Source organism: Pan troglodytes, chromosome 9, assembly GCF_028858775.2.
Source record: "Pan troglodytes isolate AG18354 chromosome 9, NHGRI_mPanTro3-v2.0_pri, whole genome shotgun sequence".
Classification (NCBI taxonomy): domain Eukaryota; kingdom Metazoa; phylum Chordata; class Mammalia; order Primates; family Hominidae; genus Pan; species Pan troglodytes.
In genome coordinates this window covers 127,007,642-127,035,577 of record NC_072407.2, presented here as the reverse complement: position 1 = coordinate 127,035,577, position 27,936 = coordinate 127,007,642, and the positions used below count along the sequence as shown (strand labels likewise).

At 53.0% G+C, this 27,936-nt stretch overlaps 1 protein-coding gene across 1 annotated transcript; it reads right to left on the bottom strand.

The window, feature by feature from the left end:
* Positions 1-197: 197 nt before the first annotated feature.
* On the bottom strand, positions 198-27,485 carry SLC37A2 (solute carrier family 37 member 2). The gene is made up of 18 exons (XM_508843.8): positions 27,278-27,485; positions 13,874-13,955; positions 13,389-13,482; positions 13,184-13,262; positions 11,476-11,611; positions 10,963-11,039; positions 9,944-10,110; positions 9,265-9,302; positions 8,817-8,969; positions 8,388-8,478; positions 6,845-6,907; positions 6,403-6,488; positions 5,846-5,894; positions 5,580-5,653; positions 5,246-5,324; positions 5,045-5,142; positions 4,701-4,765; positions 198-2,608 (listed from the first exon to the last, which is right to left on the bottom strand). The coding sequence occupies exons 1-18, from the start codon at positions 27,334-27,336 to the stop codon at positions 2,593-2,595; spliced, it is 1,506 nt and encodes a 501-aa protein (XP_508843.3). The 5' UTR covers positions 27,337-27,485; the 3' UTR covers positions 198-2,592.
* Between the last annotated feature and the right edge of the window lie 451 nt (positions 27,486-27,936).

The following is a 27,936-nucleotide window of genomic DNA, read 5'->3' as shown; positions in this document are numbered from 1 at the left end:
TTCTGGTGGGTTCGTGGTCTCGCTGGCTCAAGAGTGAAGCTGCAGACCTTCACAGTGAGTGTTACGGCTCTTAAGGCAGCACGTCTGGAGTTGTTCGTTCTTCCCGGTGGGCTCGTGGTCTCGCTGGGCTCAGGAGTGAAGCTGCAGATCTTCGCGGTGAGTGTTACAGCTCATAAAAGCAGCGTGGACCCAAAGAGTGAGCAGTAGCAAGATTTATTGCAAAGAGCAAAAGAACAAAGCTTCCACAGTGTGGAAGGGAACCCGAGCGAGTTGCCAATGCTGGCTCGGGCAGCCTGCTTTTATTCTCTTATCTGGCCCCATCCACATCCTGCTGATTGGTAGAGCCAAGTGGCCTGTTTTGACAGGTCGTTGATTGGTGCGTTTACAATCCCTGAGCTAGATACAAAGGTTCTCCACGTCCCCATCAGATTAGTTAGATACAGAGCTTCGACACACAGGTTCTCCAAGGCCCCACCAGAGCAGCTAGATACAGAGTGTTGATTGGTGCACTCACAAACCTTGAGCTAAACACAGGGTGCTGATTGGTGTGTTTATAAACCTTGAGCTAGATACACAGTGCCGATGGGTGTATTTACAATCCCTGAGCTAGATATAAAGGTTCTCCGAGGCCTCACCAGAGCAGCTAGATACAGAGTGTCGACTGGTGCACTCACAAACCTTGAGCTAAACACAGGGTGCTGATTGGTGTGTTTACAATCCCTGAGCGGGACATAAGGACTCTCCACGTCCCCACCAGACTCAGGAGCCCAGCTGGCTTCACCTAGTGGATCCCGCACCGGGGCTGCAGGTGGAGCTGCCTGCCAGTCCCGCGCCGTGCGCTCGCACTCCTCAGCCCTTGGGTGGTCGATGGGACTGGGTGCCGTGGAGCAGGGGGTGGTACTCGTCGGGGAGGCTCGGGCCCCACAGGAGCCCATGGAGCGGGTGGGAGGCTCAGGCCTGGCGGGCTGCAGGTCCCGAGCCCTGCCCCGCGGGAAGGCAGCTAAGGCCCAGTGAGAAATTGAGCACAGCGCAGGTGGGCCGGCACTGCTGGGGGACCCAGTACACCCTCTGCAGCCACTGGCCTGGGTGCCAAGTCCCTCACTGCCCGGGGCCGGCAGGGCCGGCCGGCTGCTCCGAGTGCAGGCCCGCCAAGCCCATGCCCACCCGGAACTCCAGCTGGCCCGCAAGCGCTGCACGCAGCCCCGGTTCCCGCTCACGCCTCTCGCTCCACACCTCCCTGCAAGCTGAGGGAGCCTGCTCTGGCCTTGGCCAGCCCAGAAAGGGGCTCCCCACAGTGCAGCGGTGGGCTGAAGGGCTCCTCAAGTGCCGCCAAAGTGGGAGCCCAGGCAGAGGAGGCGCCGAGAGCGAGCGAGGGCTGTGAGGACTGCCAGCACGCTCTCACCCCTCACTGAGACCCCACTTCAGCACCCCATGCCAGCCTCGCTCGCTGCCAAGCCAAGCCCTGACAAAGATGAGCATGGGCACAGCAGGTCAAACAGAATCTATTGGTGCCAGTGGGCAACTTTAGGCTCAGATGGAGATGCCAAGAGCTAGCCAGAAGACAGCGAGTGATCCGGGACTTGGGGTGGAAGGAGGACATAGAAAAGTGGAAAAGGGAGCAGCAGATGGCACCAGCTGACCACACCTGCAGCAGCTGCCTGAATGAACCATTCATGCCCTCACGTCTTGCCAGTCTTGTCACCGTTGGCACCTGTGCTCAGGGCGTAAGTCCTTCTTGTGTCCACTGTCTACTCCATTCCTAGAGCAGAGCTGGCATACAGTAGGCACTCCTTGGCACTTCATTCTCAAAATACTTAATACACATACTGGTATTTTTAGTCATGCCAACCCCTCTTTCTACTCTCCCCACAGCACCGGCCCCCAGTCACCTTCCACTGAGGACATTATGGGGCCGGGATCAGAGTGAGGCAAGGGAGGCACTCAGGGCCAGCATGTGCCCAAGAGGGAGTGCCCCTTCAAATTATGTACCGAAGGCAGCTCCCCTGCCTCGCCCGAGTGCTGGCCCTGGAGGAACAGCAGTGATGGGTGGGTAATGGAGTTATCAACAGGCCTAAATGGAGAGTAGAAGAGGGCCCAGCTTGGGGAAATGCACAGAGAAGACTGTTTCATGGATAGAGGGACAAAGAGAGGCTGGGCTCCTTTGATGGAGTGAGATGCCCACCTATAGATACAGGCAGATTACAGAGGTTAAAATTTAACATGGGAAGGAGAGATGCACATTTTCCAGGCCTTGGCCTTGTGAAGCCTTCTGTCTTGGAATCTGAACAAGCAAGAGTCTGAGCATATCCTTTCCTTATCAAAATGGAGACACAACTCAGCCCTAGTCCCATCCCTTTTGCTTGCAGCTTCCAGAGCTCAGGCCCCTGAATCTTCTATTTCCTCATGCTTGGCAGTCCCCTTCCCATGGAGAATCTCTGTGTCCTTAGGCAGCCCTGGGTCTGGGCTGGGCTGGCTAATGTTCAATAAAGAGGGTTTGCCTCCCCTACTTGTGGAAGTTTCCATTGTCTTGCCCATGGGGAGCACGTTGGGGACCCAACTGGGACCCTCCATGCTGCTGTTCCAATTGGGGCCTCATATTTCTTTATACCTGCATGAAGAGGAGAGGGGGGACAGAAGAGAAAGTGAGATGACTTCATAAGCTCCTGCTGAGTAGGGAGAGGAAAGGCAGGGTCCCAGGGTCCCTTCATCATTGCTTTCATCTCAGTTCTCTGTAATGAGGCCTCCCTTTCACCTCTCAGGCAGGAAATAGCAAGCTAGATTAATATTTAAAACCTGGCCGGGCACGGTGGCTCACATCTGTAATCCCAGCACTTTGGGAGGCCGAGGCGGGTGAGTCACCTGAGGTCGGGAGTTCAAGACCAGCCTGACCAACATGGAGAAATCCTGTCTCTACTAAAAATACAAAATTAGCCGGGTGTGGTGGCGCATGCCTGTGGTCCCAGCTTCTCGGGAGGCTGAGGCAGGAGAATCACTTGAACCTGGGAGGCGGAGATTGCAGTGAGCTGAGATCACACCACTGCACTCCAGCCTGGGCAATAAGAGCAAAACTCCGCCTCAAAAAAAAAAAAAAGAAATTAAATAAAACCTTACAATGTTCATGCCACATTTGACAGCTTTACAAAGCAATATCACATATCCCATCTTATCTCAGCCTCGGGTCAATTCTGCCAGGTATTCAGGGATAAGCATCCCCATTCATACATAAAGATGTGGCGGTTCAGAGAATCTGGGTCTGATGGAGTGCTATGCCCAAGGTCTCATGGAGTGAGTGGAGAAAGCAGGACTGTCCAGGGGTTTTTGGATTCCAAGCACAGTGCTCTGTCTGCTCTGATAAATCACTGCACACCTCACACACAGGCCTCCCATGGAGCAGGACCAGCCTGGGACAGCGGTGGCAGTCCAGAGAAAAGCAAACAACCCCCAGGCCCAGTTTCAGTGTTAGGCTGTGCCCGAGCTCTGAGCCTCTGTCTCTCACCTTCAATGAGAGCTGCTGCGAGGCAAGCTCACATGTCTAAAGCCAGACACAATTCCAGGCACAGAGCAGTTGCTCACTAAATCTTCCTCCCTTTCTGCTGCTCTTCTCTTCCCACCCTCAGGCCTGGCTCCAAGGAGCACAGGCACAGGAACTTTGGGTCATGCAGTCCAGCCCCCTGCTCCCCTCTTCCAGGGTAGGGCAGGGCAGGACAGGTGCTCTGCGTGCTTCCTGTGTTGTGTGTCTTCCTGCTCTCACTTTCTCTCCCCTGGGTGGTGTCTTCCTTAAGTGGAAGTGTGTCCCCAGATGCGTGCTGGTTACCATGTCCCAGGGGGTTCCTCCTCACATTTGCCATCCAGCCCAGGTTCACAGCTCCGGCCAGCTCATTAGCGGCCTCCTTGTTAGCACGAGGCTCCTGCTCAGGACGGCCAGCGGGAGAGGGTCGCCCGACCATCAGACCACCAGCACTGTGTAGCCTCAGCCACTGACCTGCTGATGCCACCACCACATCCACCACCACCAGACAGTAGGCAGAGAGCACACCAGGCCAGCCACCCATGCTTGATTCACATTTGTTTCAGAGACTTTGATTGGTAGTTGCTTTTTTTCTGCATACCCCAGGCAGAGGGGCCAGATGACCTTGGTTTCTGAACTTCAGGAGGCACTTGCAGCTCAGTCGCAGCTCAGAGGGAAACTGGTTTCCCTATTTCTGCCTCCTCTGTCCCCGAGGGCATGTCCAAAGTTCTCACACTGTCCCTCAGGGAAGAGGCCACCAACCTCTGTGGCATCTCAGACCCCTTGGAAAACACTTCCCAAGCACCATGCTCTGCTGAGGTTGAAAGTCTTTACAACTGGCCCACAAGAAGAAAGAGAAAGTTGGAAAAAGTCATACTGCAGGACAGAGGATTTGCATGCAGCCCCCACTCAAATGGCACTCGAGTCACAGACTCGAAGTAAATACTCACAAAAGTCATGGGACTTGAGGAAAATACTATCACTGGTGGGTTAGGACCATACTAGAGCTATAGAGATACACGGGGACAACAGAGGACAGGTTAGCAGGGTGAGGGCCACCCAGGGACTGGCTCAGTGCTCCTCAGGTCTGGGCTGGTCGAGCCTCAGCCTGCATTTGGAGAAACTGAGCACCGGGCTGATTCCCACGAGAAATGAGGTTGGTAGAGGGGCAGCTTCAGCTCCCCGGACTCACCCGCTGCCTCTGCTCAGGGACACCTTCCAGGCCAAGATCTCTTTGTATACTAACCGGCAAAGGAGCTGTGGAGCACAAGGCACAGAGGGAAGGGAGGGCACTGTTAGCACTGAGCACTGAGTGCCCAGCACCAGGGTGACCCGTGGACCGGCAGTGGAGAAGGGGGAGAGACACACTGCCACTTGGCAAGGGGTCACTCGGGGTAGGGAGAGTGCTTCTGAGCAAAGGGCAGCCGCTCTCATTGCCCCAGAACCCCAAATGGCCAACGCTTTGGACCTCCAGGGTTCCAGTCTGGCAGGACAGAGCATCCCTCAATACCTATCTGTGTACCCCAAGACTCTTACCAAGCAGGCTAGGACGTCGGCAGAGATGAGCATGTAGAAGACATTGTTCCAGCCCGTGGGGGAGATGAGCCCAGCCAGCAGAGGCCCCAGAGCCGCACCTGAATGGAGCACAGCCTCGTGAGCAGGGGTCCTGCACCTCCCCTGCCCACCGGAGGGCACTATGCCTAGGGGCCGGCCCACAACAGAGCTAGAGTCACAGACCTATGGAGCCGGTGCCGTCAATGATGGCCGTGACCGTGGACAGGGCTTTGGCGTTGCCCTTCAGGCTCTTGTGAGTCCCCTGGAGAGAGACAGTGGAGTGGGGAAGCCCAGCTGAGCAGCAGCATGAGCAGAACCAGGACAGGAGAGGGGCTGACTCAGGGAAGGTGGTAACTGGGGTTTGGGCTTGAGAGGAGAGGGGCCCATGGTGCATTCTGAAGGACTTTGACGGTTTCTCCTCTGCGGGATGGGAGACAGGGAGAAATGGACCTGGAGATGGTGGCCCTGACCAAGCCCCCAGAGCGGTCCCTGGCCCTCGGGAGGTGGCCCCACTCACCAGGTCAGCAGAGACAGCAGTGGTGATGAGCGCGTATGGGCCATTGACCAGGCCCCCACAGATGATCAGCATCACTGGGACAGCATAGAGACAGCCAGTCAGAGAAGCAGCACCACCCGCAGCCCCAACCCCAAGGCAGGAGCACTCTCCAGCCTTCAGCCCTCCCAGCCCCTCCACCTGCCAGTGCCCCCCGTGGGCCAGCCTCATGGGGCCCCCAAGGCAGTGCCTTTCCCCTGGCCTGGCAGGACTTGCAACCTCCTCCTCACCTATGGAGCTGGCAATCCCGTCCTGGCCAATGTAGTTGTACAGGAACATCTGAGAGAGGAGAGGGGAGAGGCAGAGTCACCCGGAATCCCTTTGCCGGCCTGGAGCCCTGAGGTCTGGAACAACAATCTCCTGCCCTGAAACCCCAGAGGGCATCCTATTCCTTTTCCCCTGCCTATGCAGATTTCTCTGATCTTTAAATGTCCCAGGGATGGACTGTCTAAAACGTGGTACTCTATCATCTCCCTTTCTCCAAACAGTCTTCTCTCAGATTCAACCTCAATCTCTTCTTTCCTTGATCAAGAAGTTTAGGAGGCGGTCTCCTTCTCTACCAAGGCCAAAGAGTCATGAATCCCCCTCTAAAGTCTGCAGTCTGGCTCTTTTTCCAAGGTGCCTCTGCTGACCCTCGCTTCTCCTCCCCCGTGTGTGCACAATGATGCATGTGCACGCGTACACAGCGACATCAATGTGTGTAACGCGTGGACGTGCACACAGGCCAGAGGCCCACACTGGCTCCTGCTCACGTGCATTCGCGCTTCACCCTCGGGGTTATACGCACCATGGGGGCAGCCAAGATGAGCATCACACAGCAAGTGGTGGCCCTGCCATTGGTGTAGTCAGAGACGAGCCCTGCCACGATGCCGCCTGGAACACACAGCCACTCACACACTGACTCCCAGACAGGACCCTGCCATCCCCTCGCCTGGCACCCCAGCTGTGCCCCAGTGCTGGCCTGGGCCTGTCAGCAAGAACCAGCAGAGCTGCTTTTTCCACAGCCCTCCCCTTCCTGTAGTGCCCATCACTACTGGAGACCAAACAAAAGGGCATCTTTCTTAGGCCCACCCAGCCAGGCAGGAGCAGAGCTGAGAATAAACCCAGGAGCCATTTTTCCTCTGGTGCCACCTACCCAGGTCATAGCCCATTGGACCTGTCCCTTCTTCCTGCACCCCACAAGAAAAGAGGGGAAGGGAGCCTGCTGGCAGAGCAGGGCAAGGCCTCACCTATGATGCCACCAACATCGAAGAGTGTAGACAGGTCCCCAGCCTCCTTGGCACTAAAGTGAGCTGTGGAAAATACAGGTATGTGGTCAGACCTGGGGTTTGGGGCAAACATCCTGGAGTGTCACAGCTAGAAGCCCTGCAGAGCGTGATCCAGACCACTGCCCCCTTTTCCGAGGAAGAGCTGGGGACCTGTGGAGCAGGCTGGCCAGGGCCACAGGGTGAGAATGCAGCAGTTTGGATAGACGCCCTCTTGGTCCCGTCCCGTGTTGCCCTCTTCCCCTGCAGGATGACCTTCACCTCTCAGAACAAGCCCTCCCTGGCAAGCTCTGGGATCTGGCCCCCGAGCCTGCTGTCCCGTGGCCACCTTTCCCCTGGAGCGCAACCTGAAGCTCAGCCCAGCCCTTTCTCTGCTTCACTCCGGCCCTAGCAGCACTAGGAACTCTTCCCGTTTACCTTAGGCTGTGCTCATACACAGAGCCAGGAAGGAGACTTGCAGGGACACAGGGGCCTCAGGTCACAGGCCTTGGCTCCATGTTTTAAAAAAGGAATGTCCAGAAGCTGAGATTGTAGCCCCACCCTCGAAGGTGCCTCATACTCTGAAGTCAGCACCAAGGCCACAAAACAAAGAGTCACGGTGTCCACAAAGCTGCCCTAGCGCTCCACACTGTCACGAAAGAGGCCCCGACAGAGCTGCGGGGCAAGCTATGGCTTGAACTTGGCCATGACTAATTCCTACAGTATCCTGTTCAGAGCGAGCACAATGTGTGGCAAGGCACTGTTGTTCCTCCCCAGGGCTGGGAGGGAGGGCAGCAGTACTGGGTGACAGGTCCTCAGCCCTGGTGGAGCTTGGAGGCTCCTGGGGGCTGGGCAGGGTGGGGTGGGCTGCTGTTTGGTAGAGCAGCCTGACCTATAGAAAAGCAGAGACCCAGGCCAGGTGGACATGAAACATCCTTTTTCAAGTGAGCTCTTCTCATCTATACATCCCTGGGCAGGGGCAGACGGGAGTAGGTCCATGAGACAGGGCAGAACACCAATGCAGCCCAGCAGATCCAGGCACAGGGGCATCGATCACATTAGGTCCCACTGGGAGAAGACCACCAGGGTCACCACCAGGCTACAAGGAGTGGGGTCACTCACCAGGCCCTCTTCCTTGGGCTGGGGGAGAGATCCAGCAGGCAGGCCTTCCCTAGCACCTCCAATCCTACCACCTATGAGCCAAGCAGCCTGGAGGGGGTTTCTCCTACACTAAGGGCTAGAGCAGAAGATAGCAAGAATTGCAGAACAGAGCTCTGAGTTCCTAACCCCCAGCTCAGTTCCAAGGGGAGAAAAGGTGGCTGGAGTCAGGGTCTAGGGGGTAGTTTGCTGGGTTTAGCTTTCATTTAAGTAAAGAACTAAATCAAGCTCCTTTCACTCTAGGAGAGGTTCAGCAGGAATTCTGCCTATATACTGGAATCACAGGCATCACCACGACGGGCTTCCTCTCCCACCAGAGGCAGCCTTGGCCTCCTCAGAGACCCCTTCATTCCCCTTCTCTTGGACTTACCCACATTGGCGATGTAGAGGGGCAGCCAGTAGAGGAAGGTGTAACTGACCAGCTTGGCAAACAGCAGACACAGAGAGAACTCGACCACGCCCTGGGGAGTGCAACAGGGGGCACGTGGGAAGGGGTCCAGAGGTCCTGGGTTCAGTGGTGGCCCCGAGGGGTGCTCAGCACCACCCCAGTACTTTCCACCACCTGCCACACAAGGCAGCCTCCAACACATCCAGTCCCAATAAAAGCAACATGACCACTGTGCAAGGTTGTTTCCAGACAAATCTCCCACACTGCCCTCCCCAAGCAGGCTGCCCAACTTACACCTCCCCTATAAAGAAGTTCTAGAAAAATAGATCACCCAAGCACCCCATCTCCTCATCACCAACAGAAAAAAATCTGGAAAGCCCCTCTCTTTCCTCCATTCCACAAACTTCTTACTGGGATCCGGAGCGCCCCAAAGAAGCTGATGGCAGCAGGCTCTTCGCATGGCCCCTTGGAGCATTTGGCCACAGTCTCAAGGCCGCTCTCCCTGATAGAGCAGGGACTGTTCCCAGGGTCCTCAGGGTTGTCCTGGTTCTCAGCTGGCTCACCCTGAGCAGAGGAGATGAGCCCTGCTGTGGGTGCGTCCATGTGCTGCCTCCCACCAGCTGAAGGTGCAGCCCAGGCAAGAGACACTGGCTCCCAGGATGGGGAGGCACATGTTCGTCTCGGGCTGGACTGACCTGCCAGACTCATCAGGCTGTAGGGCCAACCCATGGGCCTAGCACTGGGTCCGTGAGGTCAGTGAGGGCCAGAACTCCCTGCTCTAGCTCCCCAGGCCTCTCCGGGTCCAGCCCTCTGGATGGAGTTGGAGGGCAGGGATAGGGCTGGGAGGGCTCACACTCACGTGGTGCTGAGGAGGGGCGCAGTCCACATCTTCTGGGTCTAGAAAAAAAAAATCGCTTTCTAAGAGGTTTCCCAACCCCCGCCCCCCCAATCCCGAGGTGATTGCCAGGCCCTCACCTTGCACTGGATCTAAGCCATCCCGGGAACCAGCCCCGCCTCCAACTCCTAAGGTGGCCAGTGTGTGTCCCAGCAGGAGGGAGCAGGGCCTGGGGCTCAGGAGACAGCTTTCTAGGCCTGGCTTTCCTAACAACCAGCAGTGTCACTACTGCCTCTTGGACTTTAGTACTCTTAGCTACAGAGTGGCTCTCATACCTGGCCTGGCTAGTGCACAAGGCCACCTGCAGCAAGTGGAGAGCCTGGTCACTGTAACAATGTCCCTTCAACTCCACGCTCCCTGATCACACCTCTCAGATTCAACCAATGCTTGCCAAGCACCTCCTGTGGGCCTGGCATTTTAACTATGGTGTCTCAGTTAAGCCTGCAGAAATCCTACGAAATAGACATTATTATTACTATTATTATTTTACAAATGAGAAAATAAAGGCTCTGAGAGATTGTCCAAAGTCACACGGCTGGTCCTCCCACTCTGTGACCAGCAATCTTTCCAGTAGATCCAGCTGCCTTCTCCCAGAAACCGAGAACTTCTAGGCTCACTTGTGGGGAGTGAGGGGCCCACTCACATTCGATGAGGAAGAGGAAGGTGATGACGCCCATGATGGCAGTAATGATGCCAGGCACGATGAACGACAGGCCCCACTGCCCGTTCACCCAGATGCCGGCGATCAGGGAGCCCAGGATGTTGCCCACAGATGTGTGGGAATTCCAGATGCCCATGATGAACCCCCGCCTGGAAGGGAGGGAGAGAAGGGAAGAGGTATAAAAAGTAAAAAGCAAAGCACATTGTTCATAGCAACTGCCCCAGCCAAGCTCTAAAGCTGGGCTGACTACAGCTTCCCCGAGGCACCAAAGACAGCCCCAAAGCCCCAAGTCAGCAAGGAGTGGGAGACCTTGGATGGTGTCAAGCAGGTGGCTGCAGGGCCTGGGGTCTCGCTCCGCCTGCCCAGCTCCCTGAGTGAGTGCCGATGGGAGCTCTAGCCACACTGAGGGCATGGGGGCCCGGCCCTCATTCTTCTCTTCTGTCCCACGATCTCACTCTAAAGCACTGTCCTCAACCAGGGGTGATCCTACCCCCAAGGGATATCTGGTAACAGCTAGAGATTTTTCATGGTCACAACTCAGGGTGTGCTATGGCATCCAGTGAGCAGATGCCAGGAAGGCTACTACTAAACAGCCTGCAGTGGTAGGACAGTCCCCAAACAAGGGTCCAATAGCCCAGAAAGTCAGTAGTGCCAAGGGTGAGAACCCCTTCTCCAAAGCAACTTTGTTTTGCACACAAGCCAATTCGGGGTCGGGGTTGGGGGGCGGGGCGGAAATTTTATAGGCTTCTTTTTGTCTTCGTTGAAAATAGAAATTAATCTATTATTAGAAAAAAACATAACTAAGGTTGCCTGCTCTATGGGTTAAAGCCTCATCAGTCAGAAAATCAGCACTGCTTTTAGCCACTTCTAAGCACGTGAACAGCAACGTGGAGGCCGCTTTCTGACCCTTCCCTCTGAAATTACATCAGAGGCCACGGTGACCAGCTCAGGACCCCCAGCCCTCCCAATCCTTCCCACTCCTCCTCCCTTGTCACACTCACTTCCCCTTCCCGAACCAGTTGCCAACACAGGTCACCACAGAGGGCCAGCCTGTGGTCTGGACGAGTCCATTACAGACCTGCAGGGAGAGAGAAGGGAGGGTGGGAACAGGCCTGGGCTGTGCGACTGGCTCCCTGCTCTGACCACCCTGGGCTGAGGAGGTTCAATTTCGTGGCCGAGGGGCCCTCCATACCCCACACTACAAACCTTACCCTTCCCTTACACACATGCCACACCTCCTCAATGGCATGAGCTGGCTTCTCTCGCTCAAGATTGTTCAAGCAGAGACCAAGCCTCTCGTGCATTGGAAGTGACCACAGCGTTGTGCTCAAGGCCAACTCTCTGAGTGAACAAATGTGGGGGCAGTGGGGCCAGGAGGTAGAACTCAGTGCAGTGTAATAGAGAGCACTGGACAGGGAGCCAGGAACACAGGCTCCCACCCGCTGTGAGCTGCGGTCTCCCAGGTCCTTCCCGAGACGGCAACACAGGCCCAAGTGCAAGACGGTGATTCATACCTGGATGACCACAAAGTACCAGAGCTCGTGGATGTTCCAGAAATATCCCAGGCCAAAGAGCGAGGTGAAAAGGCCACTGAGAAGCATTCCAGCTGAGAGGTAGTAACGGAGCGGAAGCCGCTCCCCAAAAACCCCACTGGGGAAGAGAAAGTTGGATCTGCGGTTAAGCTCCTCTGTGTCCACCTCAACTCCCTACCATGTTTCTGCCCCCACCACACTAGGAAGTGGCTCTGGCCAAGGTCCCACCAATGACTTCTGTGTTGCCATGTGACGGGGCCAACCTCTGTCCCCCACTGCTTCTGTGACACCTGGCCATGCTCCATGAATTTAGATTTCCCATCTTCCTCCGCTTGGCCAGCCACTCCATGTCGTGTATTTTCCTCTCGGTGCAGTCTTTTGCAACACTTTTACCATTGTAACAACCACCCATAGGCTAAATAGCTCCACATGCATATCTTCAGGCCTGATCTGTCTCCCAGAGCTTCACAGTTGCAGACAGGTGCCTCCTGGACATCTTTATTTGGATGCCCCCGGGGCATTTGAAACCCAGTGCTCTTAAGCTGAATTCCTCTTCCTCTTCCCGCCAACCACCCTGACGCCTTCATCATCCTGCTATCCTCATCTGAGTGAATGCCACCCCTTGGGCACTCAAGCCAGGCTCAGAGCTCCCTCAGCCTCCCACCTTTCCTCCCCACCCCTCACATTCAGTCTCCAAGACTCACCGGGCTACCTCTTAGCTAGTGCTCCAGTACATAAACTCTTTCCACCTCTATCACCACTGTAGTAACATAAGCTCAACAGCTTGGGCTACTGTCAAATTGGTCACTCTGTATGACCAGTCTCATCCACCTCAGCATCACTCTCAGAGTGAGCTCTCAGAAATGCCCATCTGGATGGGACACCCTGGCGAAAACCCTTCCATGCGTCTCTGCCCGTGGACCTCATGTGCAAATGACCTCGGCCCTCAGCCCTGCTGCTACCTTCCTTACACTGTCATTCCCTCCATACACCTGCCCGCAGTTCCTCCCGTAGATCATGCTGTTTCTTCACATTTGCCCTACTTGCTCGTGCTATTCCTTCTGCCCAGGTCTCCGTCTGCACCGCCGCACCCAAGTCCCTTGCATCAGGTCAGGCACCATCTCATCCAAGAAGCATCCCCGACCCCTCTGCTCTAGCTCAGCTTGGACTGAGTAATGACCTCGGAGCTCCTAGAACACATGATGGCCACCTCTGTCATGGAGCCGCCACAGTTTTAGCACCAGCTGCCAATGCATCCATTGCCCGCACTGGCCTGTGAGCTCTTTGGAGGCAGTATGCAGCCTTATTGATCGTGGATTCCTGGCAAGGAACAGCACGCTTCCCGTGCTGGTTTGGATGCAGCAGAGGATGGGGATTCTCCCAGCTATATGTGCACGCAGGGCCATTCTTAAAGGGTCCTAGTCCATACCCACCAACTGTGGTATCTGAGTGAATAGACTCAAAAGCAGCATCCAGGAGAACATTTCCAGGCAAAAGAGCTGCTACCAGTGGGAGTCTACCAGGCGAAGGAGCAGTCTCTGCGACCGCGGTAAGGCAAGGAGGATGGCTGTGGGTGGATTGTACATGCAGCATCCCTGGGCTCATTCCCAGCTGCCCCCAGGTTCCTTAAGGGGAGGTAGCAGCTCTAAACCATCCTCCTCTTGGTCATAGGCTCAGCCTCTGTCCTTACCTGATGAACATGCCGATGGCATAGGCGACGAGGAAGGCGTTGTCCACGCCCCCTAGTAACTCCTTATAGTTGTCCTTGTCTGAAAGCAGATGGGAGAAACAGAAAGCTGACTGCGTGGATGCCCCTGTAGGAAGCCCTCCCTGGACAGCCCCTTCTCGAGGAAGAGGGAATGGGGAATGGGAAGAGCAACTTGCCCTGTTCTTACCAAATGGGGCCCAGCTGCACCACATGGTGTCATTGAGACTGTGAGTATCATTGATGGGTTTGATCTGCTCCGAGCAGTTCTGGTGCAGACGGCTCTGGATAGGCAATGGGACATACAGGTCAGGGGTTGACCCAGAGGGGAGCAAGCAACCACCTGCCCCAACCATACCGGAGACACTGCCTCCTACCAGATTCTATGTCCCCCCTACTGGCACCTCCTCCTGCAGGAACTGGCTGCAGGGGAAAGCAGCCACATCAGACCCATGAGCAGCATCCACATAGCCCAGGGGCCCTGCACGCTTATTCCATCCACAGCCACCGACACAGCTGTCTTGGGGAATAAACTCAAAAGGAGCTCCTGGGGAAGACAGCCACTGAGAGTGGGAGCCTGCCAGGTGAAGGTGCAACCTCAGTGGCCATGGGAAGGGGTAAGGACGGTTACGACAGTGTGCTTCTGCACTCTTCCTTGCTGCCAGCCAGCCTCACCTTGACGATACTGATAGGCTTCCTGGACATGTGATAGCAGGCGTAAATTAGGAAGGTCAGCAGCAGGATGAGGCCTCGGAACCTGCAGGAAGGGACAGCATCTGCGTTAGTGGGAAGTCAGCCCCAGCTGGAAGTTCTGGGCCGGCATCCCTGACCCGTGTCCCCTCTGGCAGTCCCAGGGCCTGAGGACCACCAACTCTTTCCTTCTTGGTGCAGAGGCCAAGGGGAGGCTGGGAAAAAATGCCCAGAGGCCAGGGTGCTCAGAGGGACCTGTCTCCCTGGTCCCAACTCCTGAGGCCTCTGTTGCAGCCGGCTCGGCCCCAGCCCACAAGAAGCACCTCCGCCTGCTCTGACCAGCTGGCAGCACCTCTGCTTTTCGTCGACCTCCCTGAGGTCAGGGCGCCTGTGTGTGTGTGCATGTGTGTGGCAGAGGTGGGGGCAGGGAGTTTGAGTGGTTTTCACATGTCTGAAATGATGGGGGTAGGAGGGAGACAGTCGGGAGAAGGGTCTGTTTTTAAAGTGAGGTCGACACTCCTCTGAAGCTTCGAACAGGGCAGACACAGCACCTCCTTCAGGCAGGTGGTAGTTGGAAAGGAAGTGGCAGTGGGACAGGTGGTGACAGACCCCAGCCCCCTTCTTAGTCCCAGTCCGTCCATCCCACTGGACAGAGCCCATTCTTTCCATCTGTGGCTCGCACACGTGCTCTTTCTCTCCCCTCACGTCTCATCCCATGCCCTGGCCCGGGATGGAAAGAACAGTGCAGGCGGGTGGCACTCAGCTTTTCCACTGTGCCCCGGCCGCTCCCCGAGCCTGAGGCCCGGGGAAGGGCCCCAGAGCCCTGCTGAGTCACTATCTGCTTCCTCACCGCACCCAGGAGCCAGGACATGCATGGACAATAGGCCTCAGAGTGGAGCCCCAGTCCAGGAGAAGGGGCCAGGAGTTAGGCGAGACCCAGGGCTCACTGAAGACTTCATGGAGAAGGGTCAGGAAAAAGGGTGGGAGGGCTCCTGAAGCCCTTTCTGTCCTGGCTTCAAGAGCCCAAGGGCAGGACACTGGATGCTCCCTCGGCCTAGGAATCCTCCTCCACACCCCACACCCAATTCCCCCAAATGTGGCATGAAGCAACATCCACTACCACTTGGGAAACAAAGGGGCATTTCAGTGAAGGCTGAATTGGGCTTGGGCTACAAGGCTCCTTCTCACTTTGCCCCTGGATTGAGCTTCCTGTCTGTCTTCTTGAGAGACTGAAGTTGCTCCTGCCCCTCCACAGCTCTGCTAAAACGCTTTCAGTGCCTTTCCATCCCATCCAGCATGAAGGTGCAACAGTGTAGTCTGGAATGCAGGCGGCTCCACGCCCCGGCCTCTCTGGCCACCGGTTCCCAAAGGCACACATGTGGGTCACAGAGGTCCTCTAGGGACTCAAGTTGTCTAGGGAAGCTGGGGCTACTCCAAGTGCCTGTCACAGTGACTGACATAGGCAAGCTTGTGGCAACAATGTTTTCCGGGTCCCACCTGTTGCCATATGGCTCATGACTCTTAGTTCGGGGACTTCTAGAATCTGAGGGAAATCCTCTGAGAGACTTTGAAGAGGGTGCCCAGCTGGCCTTCTGCAAAGAGCAATGGATGGAAGAACCCTGCAGTCCTACAGATAGCACCCACCAAGCTCCGCCTGGGACGCACCTGGTTCAGGGAGAGGCGGGAAGCTTTGCGTGGCACCTCTCACTAATTGCCTGTGTAACCTCCCGTGAATCCCTAAGCCTTTTTTTTTGCCTCTGGTTTCCTCATCAGTTACACATTGCGCTAGTATCAGTCCCAGCTGTCCCACAAGGTAAGAGAACACAGCATGACTCTCCCCCAGTCCCCAGGTCCCTGGTTATACTGCCGGTAAGGCCCCCCAGGCAGCAGGACCAGCCTTCATGACCACTTGGATGTGCCAGGGCCTCTGCCAAGATGTTTGGCCACTGACCATGGTGACAAATCAGATCCTTTCAGTGTCTGAAAGATCCCCAGGGACCCAAGGCCCCACTGGGGTCCCAGCTATGACTGTTCTTTCATTGCAGGCTAGGCAGTGAAGCCCTTGCTGGCTCTGTAGCCTGGTGTTGACTAGGAAGCCAGACTGCACCTCCACACTCATGCTGAGCCCTCCCAGGGCTGGTCAGAGCCAATGGGGACCCAGAGGCACAGCCTGCTGCCAGCACCCTTTCCCCTCCCACCCCACTCCCCCAACTGCACTGTGTCAACTCCAGCCTGCCCTCCCCGACTCCCCTGCTTGTGGCCCCAGGTGTTCTTCCTTATCTGCTCCATGGCGCTTTTGCCTGGAGTTCTGTCCCCGACAACCTCAGTAGGAGGAGCTGTGCCCATTTCTAACATCTTGATTCCCTTCGGCTGAAGCGAGGCTGCTCTCCCATGCATCCCTGTGCCCATCCTGTACCAGGCACCATGCTACAATCCAGCACTAGCAAGAGAATCCATGAGCGGAATCTCCACCTGCCTGGGCGCACAGGTCAGCAGGGAGACAGTTAGACCTGGTGTGATGTCTCTCTCTTACAGAGATGACACAGAGGAGAGACTGAGCCAGCAGGAGGGAGCAGTGTCGGGAAAGGATTCCTGGAGCTGAGGCTTCAAAAACAAGCAGGACGAGGCCAAGTCAACCACAGCTGGGGCAGGGAGGACTGCCAGGGAGAGGAAGCAGCGTGCACGAAGGCACGGAGGTGTGAAATGACACTACCTGTTTGGGGAACTCCGCCTCAGTGGGGGTATCTGCAGGGTGAAACTGAGCCAAGCAGAGAAGCAGAGCTGGCTGGGAAGGGCAGGGGCCTCAGGTGGCATGGCGCAGGGCCTCAGGTGCCAAGCTGTGGCATTTAGGCTATCTCTGAAGGTGATGGGAAGCCACTGAAGAGAGCGGGAGTTCCCAGGTCGGCAGCTCTGAACCCCAGCCAGCCTAAGCCAGGTGAAGACTCAGGGCTGTGCCCTGTAGGTTTTGGTGGGAAGCGCAGACAGGCTTCCTCACTGAGGCTCAAGGCCAGTTCCCTGGGCATTTTTCATCCTGCCAGCCACTCCCAGGGACATAGCAGCATCACGGGGGACCCCAGGTGGTGGATGTCAGGGAGTTGATGTCTATAAGAGAAAACAGCAAGGACTTGGGAATCGGGCAAAAGCTGGTTTCATTCCTTACATCTTTTTGCTCATCAGAAAAGCAGAGTCTATCACCTTTCTCAGACCTATTGATGGGTTAGTGAGATGCACCTAACCGGTCTGAAATTGTTCCTGATGCCCAGAGGGCGCTTAGGTGACAGCTAGTGTGCTTCCAATGTTCAGACCAGAAAGAAGGACTGGAGGGGTGGAGGCGGCCCACACTGCTCTGTTAGGGGAGCCGAGTAGGGTCAGGGGCTGAACCAAACTCTTCTGGGAAGTGGAGGCTCCGGGCCCTGGATTTACCTGGAAGGTAGAGATGTGGCTGCCAGCCTGTCCCCCTCCACCCCGCCTCCCGCTGTGCATAGCTGGGTCTAGATGAACATAAGGATGCCCTGAAGCTCCTGGAGCTCTGGCCTTCCGTGGTGGGCCCTAGGGCTTCTTGGGGAGCCTACAGTGGGACACAGGGGAGACTCCAGCCCCGGGGCCCTCCCACCTGCTCCCGTGGGCAGACAGGACAGTCAGTAGGGGTCCCCACGTGCATCCTGACCTGGTAGGTTCCAAGATTCCAGCCCTGCCCTCCTCCAGGTGGTAGCCTGATGTCCCCGCCAGCTCTGACCCCAACTCCCTGAAATCCACCACCTGGAGTCCCCCATGATGCTGCCAGTAGAAACCCTGACACCCAAGATAGCAGGAGAGTCATGAGTCTTAAGGGTGGCGGATGGGGGGTCCTCAGCTGTATTGTGTGACACTAGGCCTGGCACTGGCCTCTTCTGGGACTTCCTTCCTGGCCTCCAGAGGGATGGAGGGATGAGCTCAAAGTCACACCACTCGCTGGGCATGGCATAGTCAGAGCTGGGCCTCCTCTGAGTCTGGTGCTCTATCCATTCCCCATTGTCAGGTGTTCTAAGAGAAAGATCAAGGTGCCGTGGTTCACAGGAGACTGGGAACTTCAGTCAGGTTAAGGGCTAGGCTAGACGGAGGCCAAGACTGCCAAGCTCACGCTAGCTTCAGAAAGGCAGCTGACGCACTCCTTCCATGTTTAGAACCCGCAGGTTTCACTTCTCCTCTCACCAGTCCTTCCCTCGTGAATCAAGAGGTCCCAGAAGAGAAGCAGGGCACAGAATATGCACAGCCAGGCCTTGCCTAGCTGGCCCCAGGGTGGCTGTGACGGGGGGATGGCAGCCCAGGGGCTGGGCCAGGCTGGGCAAGTAGGCCAAGGACCAAAGGATGGAGGGGAAGGCCCCCGGCTGCTCCAGATGGGGCGGCTGTCCCATGACCCTCAAAGACCTTGTTAGCAAGAGATGGCACTTCTCAGAATCCCACCTCCCCCCGACCGGATACTGGTTACTGAATAACCAAGTTAGATAGGGAGGTCGACTAGCTATCTCTTAACTATTAGCTGACAGTCCAACCTACTCTTTCGAAGGAGCCTGATAATAACTTTATTGACCTTGTTGAGACTTTGCACTAGGAATGCTTCTGGGGTAAAAATCAAGAAATGGCATGTCCCAAAGCAGTGACAGATTAGAAACAATCAAACAAAACCCCCAAAAGACCGACTGTCACCACCACTGCAACAGCAAAAAGCAAGAAACAGCCCAGCAGAGGGACGCTGCCCCCGAGAGATGTCAGAAACAGCCCCGGTTCCCCAGTGGCTCCCTAGTCACTCCCCAGTCCCAGGCTAGGCTGGCTGTGGCTGCAGGTGACTTTGGCACTTGTCCAGAGAAAATGGATTCAGTGGTCTCTTCTCGGATGTGACTGTTCTGAGACTAAGCAGATCTGAAAAGGATAGAGGGCTGGGCACAGTAAGAACCAAGCTAGGGTCAATGGTGACAGTGCCCACCCCCCCTCTCCCACAAGCCCTCCACCAGCACTGGGAGATACCCTGCTAGGAAAAGGCCAGCCAGGAACAGATACCACAGGTGCAGAGCCCTGAGCCAGGTCTTTAGCACACAAGACAGGACAAGACCCTCTTTGGGAGGCGCAAAGCTCTCCCAGGGCAGCAGCCAGCCCCTCAGGGAATCCTCTGTTTGCTGTCCTTCCTCCAGCTGGGACGTGGGCACATGCTCACAGAGATCGAGATGACTCGGGGCTTGCCCTGAGAGCCTTCCTAGAGAAAGAAGCCATTGGCCAGGAGCCACGAGGAACTCAGGACATTTGAGAAGAGACTGGTGGCTCAGATGACAGTCTGTCTTAGGAAAGAGGAAAATACAGGATAGATTGTTTTGCTTTGGGAAGAAAGCTGAGTGGGGGACCCTGAATGGTCAGGCAGAATGAAGACAGCCTTCACGCTGCAGCAGGGGCTCTGATCAGCAGCCGGAATAACAGGGAGGGTGGGAGTGTTGGTGGGGCTCAGAAGAGGCAGCCAACAGGTTTTAAGTTGGTGTCTCTTCTGAAGAAAGGTTGTGTAAATAGCACTGATGGAAGCGTGTTGATGATGGCAGAGCTGCAGTCCTGCTTACAGGGGGAGGAGGATGGCCTTCCTTCTCCTGAGCAAGAAGCGTCCAGGGGACAAGACCTGAGCCAGAAGCCAACAGGAGAGCAGTGACACCGCCCCCCCCCCACCCCCCCCACACACCAACTTAGTGTCTGTTAGTGACTCAGATAGGAGGTCCTGGGCTTCAGGGACTCTACCTCTGGTGTCTGTCCTCAATTCTGCTGTTACTTTGGGACTGTCAACCCTGACCCCAGCTCTCAGTTGATACAGAAGCTTGAATGGAAAAAACAAGGCCTTGGCCAACCATACAGACTATTTCGAAACCTTGCTGCTACCTTCTAGACCAGCCCACAGGGCCTGAGTCAGACAGCCCCACCCGAGGTCAATGAGGTGCACGCCAGTCCACTGTAGGGAGGGAGAGAGGAAACAGCAGGGTGGAAGAGGAAGCCCAAAAAGCAGCTGGGGGAGAAGCTGCTGTCACGAGGGGTGGGGGATGGGACCTTCACAGGCTCACATGCCCCTTCTGGGGGGCCGGAGTAGGGATCATGGGCTGAGACTCCAGGTTCTCCCCAGGAGCCCTCATTTCCTTTTCCAAGCAGCCTCTTCCCATCAAAGCTCATTTTAAACAGCCCTTTCTGCTGCCCTTACCATGCACCTCTTTGCAGTCAACAGGAAAGTAAGATTTGAGAGAGCTAGCCCATAGGACAGGGAAACAGACATCAGACTTCGAGCAAAATAGGCTGAGTCCTAATTTCTGGTTCTGCCACTTAATGTCACCTTGGGCAAGTTGTTGTACGTCTCTAAGCCTCAGTTCGATCTTCCTTTAAATAAGATCATACGCCCCTGCTGCACGAGAGTGTTATAAAGATTAAATGAGATATCCTGGATGTGGAAGTGTCTGGCACACAGCAGGTTTTCTCTCAGTATGAATTTGAATGTCTTTCCCCTGCGTCCTCCTCAGAGTGGGCACCAGGATCCGGCAGTGAAAGCCCTTAGCTGACTCCACAGGGCAGAACCATCCATCCTAGCTCAGCTGTGGCCTTTTGCAGCTCACAGGGGAAGATTGAGGTGTGGGAAAAATGGCACCACGGGAGCTCACAGCTCCTGCTCTTCCTGCCTGCCCAATTCACCCTCCTGCCCATTCCTGCTCATCCAGCTGTGGTCACCCTGGTATTTCCTCCCACAGGCTTTTCTTCTGCACGTTCTGGGCCATCCCCCTCAGAGGGCCCCAGGAAATGGGCCCAGCCCCATAAGCACCAGCCACAGTCATCTCCCATGCTGCCAGCTGCCCCCAGACGCACCCACACAGACACTGGTACAAAAGGCAGGAACCAGCCAGGCTCCAGGCTGGGGAACCTCCAGGTGCTCTGTGGCTCTGAAACGCCATGGACAAGCCATTCATTGTCATCCTGACGAGGAAGGCCTAACAGGAGGAGGAGAGCAACATCTTCCTGGACAGAAACTCCGCCATCTCTGACTCTTGCTTGGATGTCTGCAGCTGTCTCCACACACCTGGCGCCACATGACTCCCAGCCTCCTGTCCAGGGGCACCTTTTGTTCCTGCCGGCTGGAGCTACATGTTACTACTTCATAGACAGGGGACGGGACATGTCTCCACTTGCATGCCTTTGCTGGCTCTGTGACCTCTGCTCAGAACACCTCCAGATCCAAGGCAAAGACTTCCTTCTTCTCCTAATGGAGATGATTCTCTCCCTCCACAGAAATTTATAAGCACCTAGCCAATACCAACTACGCTAGACACTGGGCTAAGTGCTTTAAGCAGCTTCTCATTTAATTTCACCAAAACCCTGTGATATAGGTACATCATTTTTTCCATTTCACAGATAAGGAAATTGAGCCTGGGAGATGTTAAGTAATTTGTCCAAGGCCAAATGGCCATGTAATCTTTTCCCCACCCAACACTATCATTAGGAAGGCAGCGGAAAGACCATGGGCTTACGAGTCAGACTAATCTTGATTCCAACTCCAGCTCAGTCATTTATCAGCTGTGTGGTGCTGGACAGGCTTACATAACTGCTCTGTGCCTCATTACACTCATATGTTCCACAGGGAAGCTAACATTCACCTTGCAGTTCCACAAAAATTACAAATAAACAATGCCTGGCACAAAGTAGTAGGAAAAACAAATAGAATATAGTCAATCATTAGTGTTTACTCAGTGTTTCATATCAGCCTGGCACTGACCTAAGTACCTTACACGTAGTACCTCATTTAAACCTCAAAACACTCGTGTGATACAGGTATTATTATTATCCTCATTTTACAGAGGAGGAGTCCAAGGCCCAGGGCCCGTCCACTTTCAGCTTCCTATTCTGTCTTCTTCACTTCTTAAATGCCCTCCTTGGGGACATGTGAAAGCAGTTAAATGTGACCGAGATTTGATTTCTCATTTTCAGACTATAAGTCTTTATTTTTATTTGTCTGCACCCTGGCCTGTATTTTGTTCAGCACAAGAAAGGTGAATTGGGTTAATATGTATCTGTAATAATAACATCATCATCACTAATAATGATAGTAAAAGCCGCCATGTATTCCATGCTTCCTGTATGCCAGGCAATGTATACATATAATCTCTAACCTTTTATGTGTTAAGTGCTCAGCAAGTCAGTTTTCTTCAAAATCTCCCCAACCGACTTCTGCATTCCCCTAGCTGGTCCTCTGAATGACATGGCACATAGGAAATGCCATCCTTTGGCACTCAATAAGTAGAGCAGGGCCTTCTAAAATTGCTGACTGTGTGTACACAGTCCCTCTCCAGCTTGATTCTTAGTTCCAAGAAGGTAGAACCCTGTCTTGATTGTCTTTGCAGGCCTCAGAGCTCAGCATAATAATGTACTTACAGAAGAACTACGTGACATTTAGTGTTTGATAGGAATCCAAATCTAAACTTATCTGGAAGGAAGTAAAAGGATACCTGTTGAGTACCCTCCAGCAGCCACAAGACGTCAAGAATGTTTCCTTATATTATCGCATTTATCCTCAAGAACCCATCTGACTTTTATTGATGAGGAAACTGGGGCTCAGCAAAGTCAAGGCTCACAGTGGTGAAAGGATTTCAACCAAGGTCTGTCATAAATCCCAGAGATGTTGGGGAATATCGTAGCTGAATTCACACCTTGAGAAGTGTGAAAGTGAAGAGTGTTGGAGGCTGGAGAAAGTCATGTTATGCGTATTACTGAGCCCTTCTAGAATGCCAATGTGTTCTAGATGGTTTATAATGATCCACCCTCCCCACTCCCCATTCTCTCTGAAATGTTAGTTACTTTGGTTAAAAGATATAACTAATATACATGAATGAGACTCTACTAGGAACAATCGTGGCAGAGAGGTATGACTTTGTATACATGGTATTGAAACCTGTTTTTGTTTATTAAAAGGAAAAATATTACACATAAGAAAAATGACTGGTTGTTCCAGAATAAGAAAGAGAACAGTGAAGGTCAAATCTGAATGGACACATTTGTAGGTTTGTAGAAAGGAAATTTGATTTGTCTTGGATTATAGTACATGCAAACAATAAGTCTAAAAATAAGCAATTAAATTGTTAAAATTTTGCCAAAGTTGGCAAAATCTTGATAAGTTTGTGAATATTTAATTTAAAAAGAGGGAGGGCTCCTGGAAAACCACAAAGATTTGTTCTTTCATCTTTTAAAAGGAGAGGTGCTAGAAATCATTAGATTTATTTAATATGTTAATATTGATCAATTGCTTGGAAATAATTGTCAAGTCAGAAGAGATGCTCAGCGTTCTCTAGGTTAAATTTATATTGGTAAAATATTATTATTTATCTAAATATTTGAGAAATTATATGCTATAAAAGAGTTGTGCAGACTTCTCAATGCCCTCTCTGTACATGACATGTTTCTATTTATCAGCACCCTGATGGTGCCTTCCCCGATAACAACAGTATACGTGTTACTAGTCACGATTTCAATTATTATTTAAAATGTTACTGGAGGCTGGGCATGGTGGCTCATGTCTGCAATCCTGGTGCTTTGGGAGGATGAGGTGGGAGGATGAGGTAGGAGGATGGCTTTAGGCCAGGAGTTTGAGACCAGCCTGGGCAACATAGCAAGACCCTGTCTCTACAAAAATAAAAACCTTAGCTGGGTGTGGTGGTGCATGCCTGTAGTCTCAGCTACTTAAGAGGCTGAGGCAAGAGGATCCCTTGAGCCCAGGAGTTTGAGGCTGCAGCGAGCTATGATTGTGCCACTGCACTACAATCTGGGTGATAGAGCAAGACTTTGTCTCGAAAAAATAAAATAAAATAAAATAGTTACTAGGCTGCAACTTTCCTTCTTTAATTTAAATGTAGCATCTTCCAGGCCACTGGTTTTCAACTGGAGATGTACATCAGCCTTTCCTTTGCAGTTTTATTAAAATACAGATATTTAGAACTTACATTAAGCTTACTGAATATCTTTAGTTGATATTCTTGGCATTTTATGTAAATTATATCTCAGAATTTTTATATATTATATCTTAAAATTTTTTCTCTGTAAAAATCATGTTCATTTTTATAAATTAATATGTTCATTGTGTTTTTTGAAATTAACCTTATATTTTTAGACATTGTCTAGATTTTTTTTTTGTTTGGATTAACATCTGTTTTGCACACCACAGAAGCAACCAAATTTCCTTGTCAGTTGCATTATTCTTGCCATGAATTCTCATCAGATCATTCATTCTTGAAAATTATCAGTAATAAGTTAATCAACAATTTTTAAGTCTCTGTCACCTACAGATAGTTTTTATTTTACTTTGATGCTTCTTAAAGGCTCTGTAATCAGTTATAGAATAGAGTGGGAGATTTTTGTTTTTTGAAAGATGGGATCTTGCTGTGTTGCCCAGACTGGAGTGCACTGGCTTTTCACAGGCATGATCATGGTGCACTACAGTCCCACACTATTGGGCTTAAGGGATCCTCCCACCTCAGCCTCTTGAGTAGCTGGGACTGTAAGCATGCCACTGGGCCTGGCAGGCCAGAGTTTTTATCTTTAACAACCAAATACTGTCTCAGAAAAGCACTGTACTGAGTAATTGCTCTTGGATATAAGTTTCTGATGGAACCACTTAGACAACATTAAGAACGTACTAGTGGACTGAGTCAGGAGTTCCAGAACTCTTTAGTCAAGAAGCAGATAGGTTTTTGAGATTGCTAACCCAAGATTCAGCGGGACAGAATTAATCACACAGGACTGCATGAACTGGGGATGGATGACTGTCTTCTATGTTCAGAATATTGTTGATGTTGATATAGTGTTCTATTTTCTGGACATATAAGGAAGACCTTTCTCTTTCTTCTTAGGCTATATTAACCCATAAGAACTTAGTAGATTCTGCTTTCATAAACTGAAATGAAACACTTATAAATATCTTTTTCTCCCTACCTGACTCCTCAGAATTCAGAAACTCTTATGGAATCTTCTTGCTTTTCATGGAAGTATGGTTATTTGCACAGCTTCAGTAAGAATTTTTTTTTTACCAGTATATAATTAGAAAAATTGGTTATGCAACCAAGACCTTGCCTGGATGTTGTATTTGATCGGGATGCCTATTTAATCAGATACAACCAGCCTCCTTTAAAAACTGAGGTTCACTCTATGCAGCCAATACTAAGAAAATCCTCCCAAGAAAATGGGCTTACTGGGTTTCCAGGTTTACAAGCCAAAAGGAAGGTCACTCTCTGGCTAGCCCAGAAACTTTAGGATATTTTGGGGACCCTGAGAAGAGGAATTTGCCCAAATACATCAGTACAGTAGGTAAAACCTGGTGGAGACAGTTTCTTGACTCGGCTTACTAATGTCAGGACGATAAATAATTAAAGGCTTTAAAAAATCTAATCTAGGATTCCTTATGAAAACTTCCAGCTAAGTTTATTAACTTAACAAGGGCTATATGGTAAACTAACACACTTGCAGCCACAATCAAGTCAAATCCAATGACATCAGCTTTATTTTGTGATCAAGAATAATCCTTCTAAGAATTTTCTTAAAAATCAAAACAGGAGAGACTGTAGAAAAACAATGTATTTCCGTGGAAAACTATGCCTTGTCTAGCGGATAGTCCACCAGGTTATCAGATTCCAGCTTTTAATTGACCTTGAGCTATTTTAAAATTCTTTGAAGTGGTAGGTAACTGAGAAGTCATGCAAAATATACCTATGAAGATAATTTCAGTAGTCTTTCCTCACAACCTGTAGAAGACCAATTTGGTCTCAATATTCCTAACCTATAAATGAATATGTTCTTTAGATTCTCTTTTTAAAATTGTGGTAAAATATACATAACATAAATTTTGCCATTCTAACCATTTTTAGTCTACGTTTAGGTGGCATTAAGTATGTTCACATTGTCTCTCAACCATCACCATCATCCATTTCCAGAACTTTTTCATGTTCCCAAACTGAAACTCCATACCCATTAAACAATAATTCCCCAATCCCCCTCTCTAGATTCTCTTTTGAACCGATTATAACATCTTCTGCCTCCTTTATTATGAGTAAAAGAAAATCTTTAACATGGGTTCATTCTTATGTCTTTGTGAGAGTCAGGATTTTAATCTTTTTCTGAAAAATATCTTTTAACAGTCTCCAACTCAAAAAAGACTAGGTAAATAATCTAAACGAGTGAAGAAGGTTAGAACTGATGAGAGCTCTCAACAATTAAAAAGTGTGTAGGGTAGCCAATTGTCTCATTTTGCCCAGGATCGAGAGGGTTGCCGACAAAAGACTGTTTCAAAACCAGGACAAATTGGCCACTTTAATAGCACCTGCCCTATCTAAAGGGGACTCCCCAATCCTATTCATTTAATTTGGAAATTTAGGCCCAGTATTGCTACATCATCCATTTTTCTTTTCTTTCCTTTTTTTACTTCTAGAGACAGGGAGGGGTGTGAGGGGGGAATCGAGGGGGTGGTCTCACGATGTTGGCCAGGCTGGTCTCGAACTCCTGGCCTCATGTAATTCTCCCATCTTGGCCTCCCAAAGTGGTGGGATTACAAGCATGAACCACCATGCCCGGTCCACGTCGTCTATTGTTCAAGAGAAGTCTGGAATCTAGCTATTTTTGTTAAATTTTATGATTTGTAAATAATGGCAACTAACACAATATTTTAAAAACTGTGCAGACCAAACGGACTGCTCCAATGGTTGACCGCCTCTAAGGAAGAGTGGCTGAAACCCCTCCACCCCACCTTGCAGCCCAACATGTGGTCCCTGCGGTCAGGAAGAGAACCACTGTGAAGCCCCTCTCCCACTGCCGAGGGGCTGCCCCGCTCTGCTCTGAGAGCTGTGCCCTTTCCAGGTGCTGAAAGGCCTCGAGACGAGCTCCCAGGACCACTGAGTTCTGGCCTTGGTGTTCGAGGGCTAAAGGAGACCAAGAGGGACACTCACAAACCCCAGTGGCCACCCCTTTCCTCTACCATCCCCTGGCCTCGGTTCCCCAGCCTGCGAGCCCAGGTTCCCCAGCTGCCCAACGACAGAAAGGCGCTCTGAAGGCGCCCCGGATGTGTGTTAGGAGGGGAGGATGGAAACGGGAAACGATGGAGACCCTCCCTGGCAGCCTGTTCTTCCCCAGTGTCACCGAGCCAGCGTCGCGGGGTCTTGGGGAGCGCGGGCGGAGTTGGGCAGGGAGGGTTATCAACCTCCGAGGCGGGCGCCGCTGGAGGAGCTCGGGACCAAGTCCCCCCAGCACCCCTGGCCACGCGGCGACGCCGGGGCCGATCTGGGGTGATCTCCGAGGCCCCCCGCGGCCCCTGCAAGCCCCGAGCCCGGGAGGTCCCGGCACGCCTCCCTCCCCTGCCCCGCTCACCAGCTGTCCCTGGAGAAGGCCCGGAAGAACCAGACTCCCGGAGCCAGGGAGGACCGCATTTTGCCTGACCGGTACCTAAGGCTGAGTCGACGGAGGAGGCTACGGAGCTGGGCGCGTGTCCCGGGCTGGACTGGCTGTCAGCGGGGTTTAAATGCCCCGCCGGCCGGCCCGCCCTGGCCCCGCGGCCTGAGTACGGCAGCGCCCGCCCCCTTGCGCCCGCCCTCGGGGTCGGGTCCAGCGCAAACCCGCCAGTCATCCCTAGCCCGGCCGCTGGCACCACGGCGCTCCTGTGCTTTGCTTCCCCGCCACTGCCCGACAGCTCTGAGGTGCTGGGGCTCCTCATTCCGCCCTGCACTTTCTGCCTCACCACCCGCTGGGGAACCGAAAGCAGCAATCTCGACGCTGTCCGGTGTGACGTGCCTGCCTGCCCGCACTACCCCGCAGCGCTTCCTGTCCTAAAAAGCCATGGGCTCCGACACGGGCGGGACACGAGACGCTGGAGGGCTGGAAGTCACACTCAGCGGCCCTGCATGACTAATCTCGGTACTCTCACCTTCTAGGAGCGCAGGAGTTTTTTTCGTGGGCGGGGGCGGGGGGGACAATATTCGGCCCCAAACACACCACAGGCTCAGGCTGGGGCTTCCTGCCCTGCTCATATT

What these genes read in the sequence shown, in the direction of transcription:
- SLC37A2 (XM_508843.8), bottom strand. Translation starts at nt 27,336, where the DNA reads ATGCGGTCCTCCCTGGCTCCGGGAGTCTGGTTCTTCCGGGCCTTCTCC. An exon ending in CTTCCTCTTCCTCATCGAAT is followed by an intron (nt 9,303 to 9,943) that starts GTGAGTGGGCCC and finishes TTTTTTTTCTAG; the next exon opens with ACCCAGAAGATGTGGACTGC. An exon ending in CCGACGTCCTAGCCTGCTTG is followed by an intron (nt 4,766 to 5,044) that starts GTAAGAGTCTTG and finishes TGTGCTCCACAG; the next exon opens with CTCCTTTGCCGGTTAGTATA.